The 14,322-nt window shown below is 59.9% G+C and overlaps 1 protein-coding gene across 1 annotated transcript; it reads right to left on the reverse strand.

Annotated features, from left to right (window-relative positions):
• Positions 1-910: 910 nt before the first annotated feature.
• On the reverse strand, positions 911-13,103 carry FBXL16 (F-box and leucine rich repeat protein 16). Its single transcript, XM_062611920.1, has 6 exons — positions 12,784-13,103; positions 3,863-4,573; positions 2,499-3,007; positions 2,100-2,184; positions 1,695-1,758; positions 911-1,477 (listed from the first exon to the last, which is right to left on the reverse strand). The coding sequence occupies exons 2-6, from the start codon at positions 4,556-4,558 to the stop codon at positions 1,329-1,331; spliced, it is 1,503 nt and encodes a 500-aa protein (XP_062467904.1). The 5' UTR covers positions 4,559-4,573; positions 12,784-13,103; the 3' UTR covers positions 911-1,328.
• Between the last annotated feature and the right edge of the window lie 1,219 nt (positions 13,104-14,322).

Here is a 14,322-nt window from a genome sequence, read left to right on the forward strand (position 1 = left end):
GCTCCAGACGCTCCCCAAACCCTATTCCAAGGCCAAGAGGATTCTTCATTTTGGGGCCAGAAAAGGGCATTTTGGACAAAGGAGGGAGCGGAGGCGGTGGTTGGTGCAGCAGTTCCTTCCCGGCCGGTACAAAGGCAAAACAAACCGAAAGCGTGTCCGTGTCCGTGTCCGTGCCCGTGCCCGTGTCCGTGTCCATGTCCGTGCAGGCAGCCGGTGTGGCAGCGGGGACGGCCACCGAGCCCCATCCCGCGCCAGGTCCCCGTGGTCACCCCAGCCCCGTGCCCGTGCTCTGCTCGTCCTCTGTCCCCCGCTTGCCGCCGGCGTCGGGTGATGGCTTTCCAGCTGGAAGCGTGCTGGCGGTGGCAGTGTGTCCTAAATGCCGCCTCCCACCTCCGCTCCGCGCTGCCGGTGTGTCCGCGGTGGCTCAGAGCTGGCCCCGGTCCCCCGGATGCGCCATCCCAGCCGAACGGGTCACTCGTCGGCGTCGATGTAACCCCACCAACCCCACGTAAACCAGGGTGCAGTGGCGTCCCCAAGGCGAGGGGGGAACCGGGAGAACCCGGAGGCAGGATCTGGCCACGTTGAAACCATATGGAAGAGCCAAGTGGAGGCTGCCACTTGTCACCATCCCCCCGGGTACCCCAGAGCCTGCTGTAGCACAAGACTGAAGCAAGCGAGCATGCGAGGGCAGCGGGCGGGCGCAGAGAAACATCCTATTCACCAGGAGAAAGCGCCGGGCATCCCAAGGGCAGAACTGAGGGCGCGGGGAGACACGCAGCACGAGGGGGGGGTGGCTCAGTGACCTGCTCCGGGAATGCAAGGGGACCCATCCAGCCTCCACCGCTACCCATGGGTGCCAAAAATAAGCATCCTCCTCTTGCCCATCCCTGGGAGCATCCTTTGGTCCCTGGGAGCATCCTTTGGTCCCCGGGAGCATCCTTGGTGGCAGGGCCATGCACCCATTTGGCCCTGGGGCAGAGGGGGAGCAGGATGCAGCCAGAGGGGGTAACACCACTGTTGCCTTCCCACTTTGGGTTTCCATGATGTCCATTTGTCTGTCCAGAAGGGATTGGCAGGACACTGGGTGAAGGACGGGCGATGTTGGCAGTGTGTGGGGAATTTACAGGGTGCCCGGGGGGGCTCTGGCAAGGGGTGACACTGTCCTCATGTCCCCGCAGAGCCACGTGCCCCTCGGGGTGTCAATGCAGGGGATGTCCGGGATCGGTTGTATTCAACAGTGTCTTTTGCATCCCCGAACAGATGGAAAGAAAAGGGGATGGGTGATGTCAGATGGAGTGGCAGCGGGAGCGGGGCGGCCGGGGCCAGCACTACTCGATCACCATGCAGCACGGGAGGTGCTGGGAGAAGTACTTGAAGAGCTCCGGGGTGGCACCAGGGCAGTTGGTCAGCTCCAGCTCCTCCAGCTCCTGCAGCTGCACCAGCCCTGACAGCCCTGTGGTGGTCAGCAAGGGGCAGCCTGCAAGAGGACAATGTGCACTGTCACCCCCAAAACAGCAGCACCCAAATAAACTGGCACCCCGAGAGCCCTGTTGTGGACCCATCCACAGGGAGGATGCCTGGGAGGAAGCTGGCTGTCCCCCAAGGTATCCCAAGGCTGTCCCTTTCCATTGTCTCCCCAGCCCCATGGGGTCCTGGCCACCCCATTCCCAGGATAGCAAGGGAAAGGATCTCACCAGCCAGAGAGAGGAGGCGCAGGCTGCCCATGCTCAGAAGATGCTTCAGGCCAAAATCCTGCACCTGGAAAAGAAAACAGAGTGGGAATGGGGGGGACAAATGGTGGGGACAAATGGGGGATGGCCACCATGGGGGCTCAGCAGTGCTGAGGCAGGATGCTGGGTGCTGGGGCAGGGAGCCTGAGCAGGGTGCGGGATGCTGGGGCAGGGGGTAAGGAGCTGGGTGTTGGGGCTGAGTCCTGCTGAGCTCACAGGAGAACCCCACTTCCTAACACCAAGTCATGAGGGACCCAGCTGGTGCAGGGCACCCACCCTGAACTCATGGCCTGTCCCCAGGACAGTGCCAGCCACTCTGCCCTCCCCACCATGCCAGCCAGGACAGGCACAGCCATGTCCCACACCTACCTGGCAGCACCAGCGCAGGTAGAGGCTCCGTAGGGACGACATGGTGGACAGGTAGCTGAGGCCGGTGTCGGTGATCCGCACGCACCTGATGGGACACAGGGTGACAGGGCTGGTCGGGAGCAGAGCACCCATGGGTGTCCCCAGACCATGGCCACGCATTGCACCCATTGCTTCCAGCATGGCACAGCATGGCTTAGCATGGCTCAACATGATGCATCATGGCATGGCATGGCATGGCATGGCATGGCATGGCTTGACATGGTAAAGCATGGCTTGGCTTGGCATGGTACGCTCAGCATGATGCAGCATGACATGGCATGGCGTGGCATGGCATGGCTTGACAAGGCACATCATGGCAAAGGTTGGCACAGCATAGCTCAGGCCGGCACAGCACCATACCTGTCGAGCACCAGCTCCTCCAGCTTGTGCAGGTCACAGGCGATGTACTCCAGGGCCATGTCAGTGATACGAGGGCACCAAGAGAGGTCGAGGCTGCGCAGCTTCCGCAGGTTCTCAGCCACCAATTCCACGCCATCATCGGTCACCTTGGAGCAGCCCGAGAGGCTGAGGACGCTCAGGTTGGGCAGGCTGTGGACCATGTTGACCACGCCGTGGTTGGTGATCTCCCAGCAGGAGTTGAGGCGCAGGGTGTGGGTGGTGTAGCCTTGCTTGGCGGTGAAGTAGGCGAGCGCCGTGTCCGTGACGTGGTAGGCTTGCAGGTTGAGCTCGGTGAGGTTGGGCAGGAGCTGCGAGATGGCGGCAATGGCGTCATCGGCCACGTTAATGCAGTCGCTGACGCTCAGCGCCGTGATGCGGGCGTTGAGGCTGGACCACAGCCCGGCCTCCGTGAAGTCGTTGCATCCCGACAGCTCCAGCCGCACCACACCTTGCATCTGCTCCAACATCACCTGCAAGGGGCAGAATGTCAGAGTATGCTGGGCACTGCTGTCACCCTGCGCAGCACTGGCTCCCTTTGAGCCTTTCACTGTCACCAGCCTTGACTGGGTCCAGCCTTTGCAGTTGCACTGCCCTGGTGCTGGTGCAGTGTCCTGTTCTAGGACATGGGGGGTTGGACTAAATGAACTTTGAAGGTCCCTTCCAACCCAAATTATTCTGATTCTATGCCAGCATTGGTGGGAAATGAGAGGGGACAGGCATGGATCCCTGGTCATGGCCCCTGCTCTGTACCTGGTGCTGTAGACAGGGGCAGGATTAATACCACTCCCATCATGGGCAACACTTGGGTAGGATGTGGCCACAGAGCAGCTGGTGCTGTGTTAGGCCATGGTGCAGGGCAGGGGACCTCTGTGGGCATGTTGCTTGGCTCTGTGCAGGACCACGAGTTGCCCCATCTCCAACTGACCCACAGCCCCCTGCCAGCAGGGATGTCCCTGTCCCCATCATCCAGCTCATCGCCCACACCCATCACCTGGTGTCATGGCCACCTCATCCAGCTTTGCTTTCCCAGCAGCATGTGCAGGAAGCATCAGTGGGCAGTAGGGATGACCCCCCCCGAATGCATCCTCACCCCATGCCTGCGACCACAGCACAGGCTGCAGCCCACCCTCCTGCCCTGACCACATGCAGGGACTCCCAGTGCTGCCTGCCTCCAATGCTGCTGTGGATGGGATGGCGGTGACACCTTCCTGCTCCATGCCTGTGGCTGGTGAAAGCTCTGCCCAAGCATGTGTCCCCAGGGCCACTGGGAGGACCCACCATTGCCACATCTCAGCCACCCTGGTCACCACACAGGGGTCACCTACCTCCAACCCTGCATCCGTGATGGTCGACCTCTTAAGGCTCATGGACTTGACCCCCTTCTTGGAGAGGGGGTAGTTGTCAATGAACTCACAAATGTCCAGGTCAGAGACACCCACGAGGCAGAAGCCTTCGAAGCCGCGGACGGCAAAGCCCTGCAGGCTGACAAATTCCTTCTCCCCACCAGGCAGGACATTGTAGAGCTCTTTGGTGTGCAGGACAGGTGTCAAGCCCACCCAGAACTTGGGCTGGTAGAGCACCCGCCGCCATGCCTTGCACACCTGAGCCAGCACGCACTTCTCGCACGCCGAAAAGTACCAGAACAAGCGGTTGAGGATCTTCTCGTCCACCGCCAGCTGCCTCTCCGAGGGCGAGCCAGGCAGCCGCTCTGGAGAGGGCTGCTCCGAGCCTTCGCTCGTATTCAGTCCCACCAAGGAAGCGCCGGGAGGGGAGGAGACGCCTGCCAGAGTGGCCAAGGAGAGTGGGGAGGCCAGACTGGGGATGGGCAGGTCGCTGCGGTGTGCTAAGGCCGGGCTGAGGATGGCAGGCACGGAGGAAGGCTGGCACAGGCGGTTTTTGACAGCAGGGGTGCCTTTGGTGATGCTGGCGGAGCCGAGGCCGTTCGGTTGCGTGGGGATCTTCACCAGTCCATTGCGGGGCAAACATGGGGGCTTGGTGTCGCCGTTTCTCGGGTTCGACATCTTCCACAGGTCTCTCTGCAACACAGGGATGAGGGCTGAGAGGCTGCTGGTCTGGCAGGGAGAGCAGGCAGGAAGAGTGGACAGGGCTGGGGGACATCATGGCACCAACAGGGAGGGAGACCCTGGAGGTCCCTGTGCAGAGTGGCACAGGGGACCAGACAGTGCAGGGCTGCTGGGCCCCGAGTGGGATCCTCCAGGAAGCTGCATGGCCCTGGTGTCCCCCATAATGGGGGTGGATGGGGATTTATCCCCAGAAATTCCCATCCCTCTCAGAGCCTGGGCTCCAGCAACCAGTGGCAGATGGAGCAGGATCATAGAATCATGGAATAGTTTGGATTGAAGGGACCTTAAAGCTCATCCTGTTCCAACCCCCTTCCAAGGGCAGGGTCACCTTCCACCAGACCAGGTTGCTCCAAGCCCCGTCCAACCTGGCCTTGAACACTGCCAGGGATGGGGCAGCCACAGTTTCTCTGGGCACCCTGTGCCAGCGCCTCAGCACCCTCACAGGGAAGAACTTCTGCCTAAGAGCTCATCTCAAACTTCCCTCTGTCAGGTTAAAGCCATTCCCCCTTGTCCTGTCCCTAAAGGCCCTTGCCCAAAGCCCCTCTCCAGGTTTCTTGTAGACTCTTTAGGCACTGGATCTGCTCTAAGGTCTCTCCTTAAGGACCCTTCTCTTCTCCAGGCTGAACCAGCCCACCTCTCTCAGCCTGGCTCCAGAGCAGAGCTGCTCCAGCCCTTGCAGCATGTCTGTGGAGGGCAGAGCAGGCAGTGGTAGTGGCAGAGGTGCCCATGCTCACCGTGCCAGCCAGGCACTGGGCAGTGAGCCCATGCCTGCCATAGCCCTGCTGAGCCCTGTGGCAGTCAGGCGGCTCCAGCAGACCAGGCCAATAAATATTGCAGTGGCAGTGCCCAGCTTCCAGAGCCCTCCGTACCCACCATCCATTATTCAACACACTGCCCTCTATAAATACAGAGGTGAATAATTGATGGGGGCTTGCCCCCCCTCCTCCCCCAGCTGGTGCCTGGGGAAGAGCTGGAGCCCAGCAAAAGTGGCTTCCAGCCCAGGGACCAGGAAACAGGAACATGCTTCCCAAGTCCCAAGGGATGGCTGGAACATCATCTGGATGTGTCTAATGTGACCTGAGGACTCCCTCCATTGCCAACTTCCCCCAGACCAAGCTAAAAGTGAGAGTATAATTTTAACCACTTGATTTGGGATGGAGATGGCCAGGCCCTGATGGGGGGGCACCAAGGGAGGAGTGTCCCAGCTGGTGATGCTCATAGCCCAGGTCCATGGGCTCTCTGGATGCTCCATTCAGTCTGGGGGAGGTGGCTCCTAAGTGGGGTGCAGCCTAGATCCCTGCTGCCCCCAGCCCATCACTTTCACTCTCACAGCACCCTCACAGCCCTCCTGGGTCAGCCAGGGCTGGGGGGTGAATCAGGCACCCAAAAGGCACTACGAAATTTTTGGCACAGCCAGAAAACCCCATGGGATGTGTGGGACATGGCATTTCCTGGTGATATCAGGACAGGGCTGTGCGAGAGGACTGGTGGGAGCTGCTGAAGCCTCTCCATTAGTGTGAGTGACAGACAGCCCGGCCTGGTGGCCTCTGGGGATGAGTCCGGCCCTGTGCAGACAGTCTGGCGCCACTCCCCACTCGGATGCAGCCTCTGCTGCCTCTGCTCACTCTGCCCAACAGAAGAGCTGGGCCTCTGACGCTTGGACATGTGTTAAATTCTCTTGAAAGCAGGAGAAGAGGAGGGGAAAGAAGGAAGAAACTTAAAACCAGCAGCTCGGTGCTTGGCAGCAATTAGGGAAGCAAACAGAACATGCACCAGGGTGTCTAACACAGCCACACAGCACAAATCCAAACAGATAATTACCAGGCAGCACGGGAAGGCTGTCGCTCCAGCATGGAGCCCACAGCCAGAGCCGTTCAGCATGCTGGTTGTCCCCAGGGGAGAGGGCAGGTGGTGGCACAGGGGCAGCCCGGGGTCTCGGGAGCCCCGGAGGACACTCATGGGAGGAGACAGATGCTGACAAGTCGCCAGTCTGAAATGCAGCCAGCGGGAGGTGTTGGCAATGGTTCCAACCAGCTCAGACCTTGGCTGGTCCCTGAGGCCGTGTTCAGGGGGGCTGAGTGGATTCAGCAGCTTTCCTGTCCTGCCTTGGAAAGCTGAGCCAGGTCCCCCTGCCACAGGCACTGGGGCCGCCTGTCTGGCTCACAGAAACCCTCAAGTGTGAGTGAGCTGGGAAGTCACTTCAAATAGACAGACAGGGATTCAGGGCTTCTGAGCACAGGGAGGCTCCAACCAGCAGTGGTGGGAGCCTAGGCAAGGCTCTACATGGCCAGGGAAATGGGCAGGCAAGGTTTTGGGGATTCCTACTACCCCAAAAGGAGCAGGACTGTGCTGGGGGGAAGAACCTCAGCTTGGAGAAGGTGTTCTGAGAGAAGGTGGTTCTCCACTCTCTCCTCTGTCTCTGGCACCATGGGGCAGCGCTGGGATCTGCCTGCTACTGCTGCAGGAAAGCCGCTGCCTGCAGCCCCAGGTTCCTGCAGGCCACATCACTCCAATGTACAAAGTGCAAGTACCACATCCCATGGATACCAGAGCTGCTCTATGCTGGGATACCCAGCACATATTCTGCCCTGCCCCAAGACATCCCTCCAACCCACTGAAACAGCAGAAGGAGAGGGAAATACAAAACTGTATGCCTTGGAGATGTCAGTACTGAGCCCATCTGATGTTCAGGCATTTCTATGAGCACCTCTATATGCTTTTTGGTCACCCCAAAACTGCAGGAGAGCAGAAATTTGGCCTTTCTTCCTCACCCCATAACTCACTGTTTGCAGGTTGCATGACTGGGCCAACCACAACATCATCAGGATAGGTCAGCATTTGGTACAACCATTTTTACTCTGGGATTCCACAGGAAGGGCCCAGCTTTGCATGGTGGTTTAGTGTGAGGTGTCCCTGCCCTTGGCAGGGGGGTTGGAACTAGATGATCTTAAGGTCCTTTCCAACTATTCTATGATTCCCCCCAGATGCTCCCTGCAGCTCTCACAGGCCACAGCTCATGGGGGAAGCACCTGCCAGCAGTGGAGTGCTAGCTCGCAATCCACAGTGGGAGGAACCCTGACAAAAGCAAAGGGCAAAGTCTTTCAGTCTTCCAAATTCACTCCAGGGTGCACATTTCACAGAAAACGTCATTGCCACAGAAGTCACTCCATTCATAAGGGTTTTGTCATCCACAGTGAGCAATGGTGCAGTGGTGGGGGGCGGATTTGACGCAGGAAGAGAGAAGAAAGAAGAGGGCCGAAGAGCCTGTCACTACAAACATTACACAGACAATGAAGATGCTGGGGAGAATAGGTTGAAAGCTGCCAGGAAGACAGTGCTTGTCCAAGCTGTTGGTGAGTTTACCATCTCCGTGTAACATTGAAGAGGAACGAGAGCCTCAAGAGAGAGGCAGGATAACCAGTCACCCTGCTAGTGCCACCCCTGTGAGGGTGTTCGCTGGGAGACCCTGGGCTGTGGCAGATGAGACCGTCTGGGCAGAGAACGTGAACCGATGTGCCCAGCTGGCCGGGTAGAGCGGTTCAGCACCACAGACAGCGGCCTGGCCGAGTTCAGCACCACGGACAGCGGTCGTTTTCAGGTGCCGTGGACAGCTGCACTGTGCCTGGGGGCCGCGGCACCCCAGGAGGGCACGCCGCAAACATGCCCGTGCGGGACCCTTCCTCCCCAGGGGCCCCCTGCGAGGACACGCCATTCCTCACCAGGTCCCTGTAAGGACCCACCATTGCCCTTCAGGTCCCTGTGAGATCCTTGCTATGGCCCCAGCAGGTCCCAGCAGTCCTCTCTCTTGCTGCAAAGCCTTGTTATTGCCCTGCCAGAATCCAAACCTGCTGCAAGATTCTTTCTGTAGAGCCACTGCTTCTGTGAGAGAGCTGCTTGGCAGCAAGCAGCCATCACTCATGGCTTCCTGCACACACACACACACACGCACAATCACACACACACAATCACCTCGTCAGAGTCCCAGGAGCTGGCGGATGCACCTGATGTGAGCCTTGGTGTTCAGCTGCACACATACATGCACACATCCACACACAAACAGAGAGAAGCGCATGCACGCACACACACACAGAAGGTTGCATCAGCTGAATTCATTAGCCCATCTATTTTTACTAATGCAGCAAATCAAGTTGATCTACAGGCAGAGAAAACACACCCGAGATGTGGTGCTGTGGCAAGGCTTTTGTCCAGCACTCTTGCGGGGAACAGCTTTCCAGGACTCCCTCAGCTGTACGCAATATCCCAACCACCAGCAATGCCAGGCAAGGTCTTGCTTTGGAGGGCTGAACCTGCAGGCCAAAGTTCATGGCAGTAATAAAGACATCTCACTAAAAAGATTGCCTTCCCCAGCAGCGCTTAGTGGGGTAGGAGCTGGCTCCTGCTCTTATCCACCAAGTCAGACCACTGCCATGCTGTGAGTAGTGCGTGTATGACCACTGGCCTCCAAGGCCAGGTCGCCTCATAGGGCTTGGATCACTCCAGGAATATGAAAGAACTACAGAAGGCCCTGAGGAGCCACTGGCTCCCCTGGAGTTGGAGGGACAGTGGCTGTGTTTGGAGAGAGAGAAGCTGTACTTGTGTGTACAGAGGTGGATCTGCAATCCAGGGCTCAGCACTCACCCAAGTCAGCTGGGAGAGAGGCTCAGAGCACAGCTCCAAACTCAGTGCCACCTATTCCACCACCACACAAGCCAGGAATTCATGGTGGGGAAAGACCTTGCTGCTCCGTGTGGCCCTGGAGACCTGCCATTTGTGTGATGGGAGCCAAGAAACTTCTTCCCAAGATTACCCTAAGAACTCCTTGGGAGTCTGGAGGGCTGAGAGCAGCTTTCCTGCTCCCTTGTTGGCTCCCAATAACACCAAGGAGGATATCCCACCTTGCAGTGGTCAAAAAGGCTGGGAAAACAACTGGTTTGAGTCCCATTCCTGTTGGATGCTGGTGTCAGTGGTGGGCTGGGTGGTAAATCCATTGCAGAGTCTCAGGCCAGGCAGTGGAGCTGTCACAACCAGGCATCCCCAGCACTTCTCTGCCCCAGGTCCCACAGCTTTAACAGCAAGACCTGGAGCCAGGTTCTGTGGGGCCAGCCCTGTGCCCAGGGATCTGGAGAAATGCTGGCTGAGGGGCCCAAGCCAAGCCCTGCTCCAGACCCACCACATTCTGCTTGGCTGAGAGAACAGCTCATGTCCAGGAGCATCAGGAGATGCAGCTCCTGCACTCAAGCCCTCAGCATGGGAAGCTGTAGGGAGAAGGCAGAGCACCAGCACCCCCAGCCTGGCCAGGCAAAACTTCCTTGCTCTGGCTGCCACAAGCCCTTCCTGCAGCAGCATTTATCTTCTCTGCTAAGACCCAAATCTCCTACGACATCAAGCCCTGGCCTCCCTCTCTATCCCAGGCAGCCCCACATCCCCTCAGAAGGACCCCCCTGCCCAAGCAAAGCACAGGATGCCCAGATCAGGGCAGATCTGGACCTCAGCCTCCTCTGGAGGTCCTGGCTCTCAGCACCATGGGAGGGTGCTTGTGCTTCAGCCTGGCTCCCCACCAGCTGAGGGCAGGGGAAAAGGGAACAGCTCCTCTTGTGACAGTTCCTGCCCAGCCTGGCCTCCCCTCACTACAAACCCAGTCAGAGCTCAGCCAACAGCACCAACTGTGTTACAGCTCTTCTCTTTGTCCCTCTTGGGCCCAGGAAAGGGGTGAACAAAAATGCAAGATCCCACAAGGAGAACGGAGACCATGGCCCATGGCTGCCGCTGAGCCCCCTCTCCAAGGACACAGATGTCCCCTTGGGCACTACTGGGACTTGAGTCTCTTCTTCAACCCCCTTCATCCCTCCAGAGAAGGCAACAGCCATGCAAGTAGCAATGCCCTCTGCCCTGGGGCTCAGGAGTCTGACCAGGAGCCGGGGTTGAGGCAAGGTGGCCAAAGACTTTGTCAGCATGGAGCTAACAGCATGGGATGCTGGGGCATTCAGAGCTCCTTGCTGCAGGCAGCTGTGAGTGCTAAATGCCAACACAGGCCCCAAAAAGCTGCACCCTGGAAGCAAAAGCAAGAGCCTGATCCTGCTCCCCCAACCAGGAGCTGGGCACAGGTCACACTTCCAACACGGAGAAAGCCTGGAGAAAGGGCTTCTGATGCCCTGAGCCCTCAGCACTGGTGGCTGTGGATCACCCAGAACAAGCGTGGATGGTCCCTGTGGTGGGTGGGCAGAGGTTGGCTGCAGGTGGGATGCTGCTGAGGGAGCCCTGCACACCCGCGCACTCCATCCTTCTCCCTCCCACACCATCGACACCCACTCGCATCCAGAATCTCCTTTTCCCTTCTCCAGGTTCTGCTCCATCTGCACAGGCAGCGGTGGGGAGCAACAGACCATGGCTTGGAGATGGCTTGGGAAACTGATGTATGGGAATGGTGCTCTGGTTTTGCCATCGAGCTGCCAGAGTCTGAGCCAGGCACAGCTCAGATCTGCAAAGCATGAAGGCAGGATCCATTCCCCCAACTCAAAGTGATTCCACTCCAGCCTTTCTCCTGGCTGGAGCATGGTCATATCTCCATGGGATGGTCAACATGGAGGTGATCCCACCAGAGGGGACAAGGGGATCTTTTCCCTCCATCTGCCATCCCATATGTGCCACACAGCCCAAGAGAGGATCCCTCCATCCCCAGGAGCAGGATCTGGGGAGGCAAGAGGTTCCCAGCACTGGGGATGCTTATCCTGCTGCTCCTGACTGCATGGGGAGCTGCTGGCATGGGGAGGGGAGCAGGCCCGGTGGATGGCGAAGGATCGATGTGGGGGAAGCCAGCTCGGGGAAAAATAGATATCTAGCTCATTAAAAATGGATGCACAAACGAGTCCTCCCCACTCCAAAGCCACCTCCCTCCCTCTTCCTGGTAGCCAGAGTGAAATCAGCAACCAGCTTTCAGAGAAGGGGAGATGCCAGCACGGCACAGCGCTTGCTCTGCGCCTGCTGCTCCCATCCTGCTGGGTGTCAAGACCCTCTGGGTACTGGGGAGGGGACCCAATAGCCCCTGCACCCCGGGCAGAGTGTGGTTATGGAGCAGGACCTCTTCCGTAGCATCCCTGCTGCAGGGACTACTACATTCTAGCCTTTACTGCCTGGGCACTGCCACGTCCCACCAGCACGGGTGGATGCCAAAGAGCCAGAGGTGCCCCGGCCCAGTTCTCCATGGCACCCATGGAGACCATGGGAGTCTCTCCCTGGTTGCTCACACAAGCCCGTGCCTCAGTTTCCTCCATCTGTGCCTGGCTCAGCTCTTCCATGGGGCTCAGCCTCCCTGGCCCCAAGACCCAGCTGACCTCGATCACAGACCACTCCATTTGTCTCCATCCCCTCCCCTGCCCAAACAACCTGCCCTGCTCCTTCGCCCCCATCCTGGTTGCTGAGGTGTCCCCGGCCCCACACTGGGCTCTGTGGGACCCTGCTGCGGAGTTCAGCGCCCTTGGCCCTATCCCAGCCAGGACCTTCCCTTCCTCTCTCCCATGGGCCTGGGGATGGGGGTGGCTGCCCCTGTCCCCCCCCCCGGCCTGTATCACCCTGCACCCAAGAAAAGCCCCACCAAGGTGTTGGTGGGCAGCTCTGGGGGTGCCAGTGGTCTCATGGTGCCACCAAGGAGGACAAGGGTCAGTTTGGAGTGGGGGAGCAGCAGCAACCCCACACCCAGGTGACACTGTCCCCACAGCGATGTCCCCCCCACCCCAAAACATACCCCCTGCCCCCCCCCCCCCCCCCGGCAGCTGCCCACTCGGTGATGCTTGGCCATATGGGGCGGGGGGGGGGGGGGGGGGGATATCGCATTAACCCCCTCACCCCCCAGCATTCCCCCGGTCCCCAAACCAGGGCGCTGGGGGCGCGGGGGGGGGTGTGTGTGTGTGTGATGCAGCATCACTGAGGGGGGTCACACCGACCACCATCCTCGGCTGAGCTGCTGTTAGCCGGTGGGAGATGGGGGGGTGGCGCTACCGGACCGGGAGCCCCGGGGCCGGGCCGGCTCCGCCGCCGTTATATAACGAAGCTCCATGTTGCGGGATGCGGCGGCAGGGGGTGGATGCGGTGCCGGTGTCGGTGCCGGTTTCAGCAGCACCGGCACCGGCTTTGTGTTGTGAAGGGCTTTCCCGGGCGGCTCTTACCTCCAGCGCCGTCTCCCGCAGCTCATGCCATGCCTTGTGCCCGTCCTCTCTCGGTAGCAGGAAAAAAAACACCGGGAAGAAAACCGGGAAAAATTCTCCCCCTCCAAATCCCCGCTGGAAAAGGGGCCGGATCCTGCCCGGCCCCCGCCCCAGCCCCGCTGAACAACAGGAAAAATAAGCGGGGAGGGGGGTGGGAGTGGGATGGGGCCGGATCCGGGGAGGATGGAGAAGGGGGGTCCCTCCTGCCCGCCAGCCCGGGGAGCCGGAGCTGCACACGCACACGCGCGGTTCACACACGCACACGCGTGTCAGCAGCTGAGGCTGTTAAAGAGACACGGTCGTCGGGAGCGGTAATGGATCGAGGTAGGATGGCACCGGCACCAGGAGCGGTGAGGTGAGTGGCGAGGCCACCGGTGAGAGAGGCGGGGGGGAGCAGGCAGGGATGGGCTGGCAGCGGGGTGTGCAGGCAGGGGGAGAGGGTGGGGGGGAATACAGGGGTGGGATGATGGCGGGGATGGAGGGAGGGATGGATGGATGGAGGCTGGGATGGAGGGATGGGAGATGGAGGGATGGGAGGATGGGGAGAAGAATGGCTAGATGGGAGAGGGATAAGGGGTAAGGAGTAAGGGATGGAGGAGCAATGGAGGGATGAAAGGATGGAGGAGATGAAGGGATGAAGGGAAGAAGGTATGCTGGAAGGGTGGATGGAGGAATGGAGGGATGGAAGGATGGAGGAGCGATGGAGGGATGAATGGAGGGATGAGGGGTGGAAGGAGGGATGGAGTTCCGGGTGGAGTGGTGGCTGGAGGGCTGGAGGGGGGGCTGGCAGGCTGGATGGACAGACGGATGCTTGCTCTGGCTCTCTCCCCAGCAGGGTGCTGGCAGCCGGAGATCCTGGTGCAGACCCCTCGCCCCAGCAGCCAGCTCTGGCTCTGCTTGACAGCGCGCAGGGCACAGTGCGGATGGTCGCTGCAGCTCCAGCACCCCGGGGTGCTGCGGGCACCCAGGGAATGGGGGGGGGGGGGGGGCTTCTGCTGCCAGGCCATAGCTGGCAGCAGGGCCTGCAGCTGGGGGATGCCCCGTTGCTGCCCCCCATTTCCCACCCCCTTAGCTCAGCACCCACCCAGCAGGCCGGGGCCCAGCTTCACCACTGCTCCCCAGCCCGCAGGGGACCAGTTAGCTGCCACATTTAGACCCTTCCCCTGTCCCTGGGGAGGCTGATGGAGCTGCCTGGATCCGGCGCCTGGCTCCTGCCTCCATTATTTATAAGGCAGGTCGGGTTTCGCACTGGCAGCCGGGAGGGAGCCTGTGGGAGGAGACTGGGCACATACACACACACTCACACTCACTCACACCCTGCCCAATGGGTGACCAATGCAGATAAAGGTGCCCTCCAGTGACTGTGGGGACATGTAGGTCAGCGTCCTCATCCTGGTGATGCATCTTCTCTCCATTGCATAAGGAACTGGAGGTCCTTCACCTTGTGAGCCCTTGTCCCCACCAAATGGGGTGTCCCAGGGCAATTGCCAGTCCAAGAGC

This window comes from Pezoporus occidentalis, unplaced genomic scaffold, assembly GCF_034315485.1.
Source record: "Pezoporus occidentalis ecotype Australia unplaced genomic scaffold, CSIRO_AGI_Poc_V1 ctg158, whole genome shotgun sequence".
In the NCBI taxonomy this organism is placed as follows: Eukaryota; Metazoa; Chordata; class Aves; order Psittaciformes; family Psittacidae; genus Pezoporus; species Pezoporus occidentalis.

Bases quoted from the DNA above. Each gene is read 5' to 3' on its own strand.
- FBXL16 (XM_062611920.1), bottom strand. From the start codon at position 4,558: ATGTCGAACCCGAGAAACGGCGACACCAAGCCCCCATGTTTGCCCCGC. The intron at 3,008-3,862 runs GTAGGTGACCCC...TGCCCCTTGCAG, and splicing joins TCACGGATGCAGGGTTGGAG to GTGATGTTGGAGCAGATGCA. The intron at 2,185-2,498 runs GTATGGTGCTGT...GTGTCCCATCAG, and splicing joins GAGGAGCTGGTGCTCGACAG to GTGCGTGCGGATCACCGACA.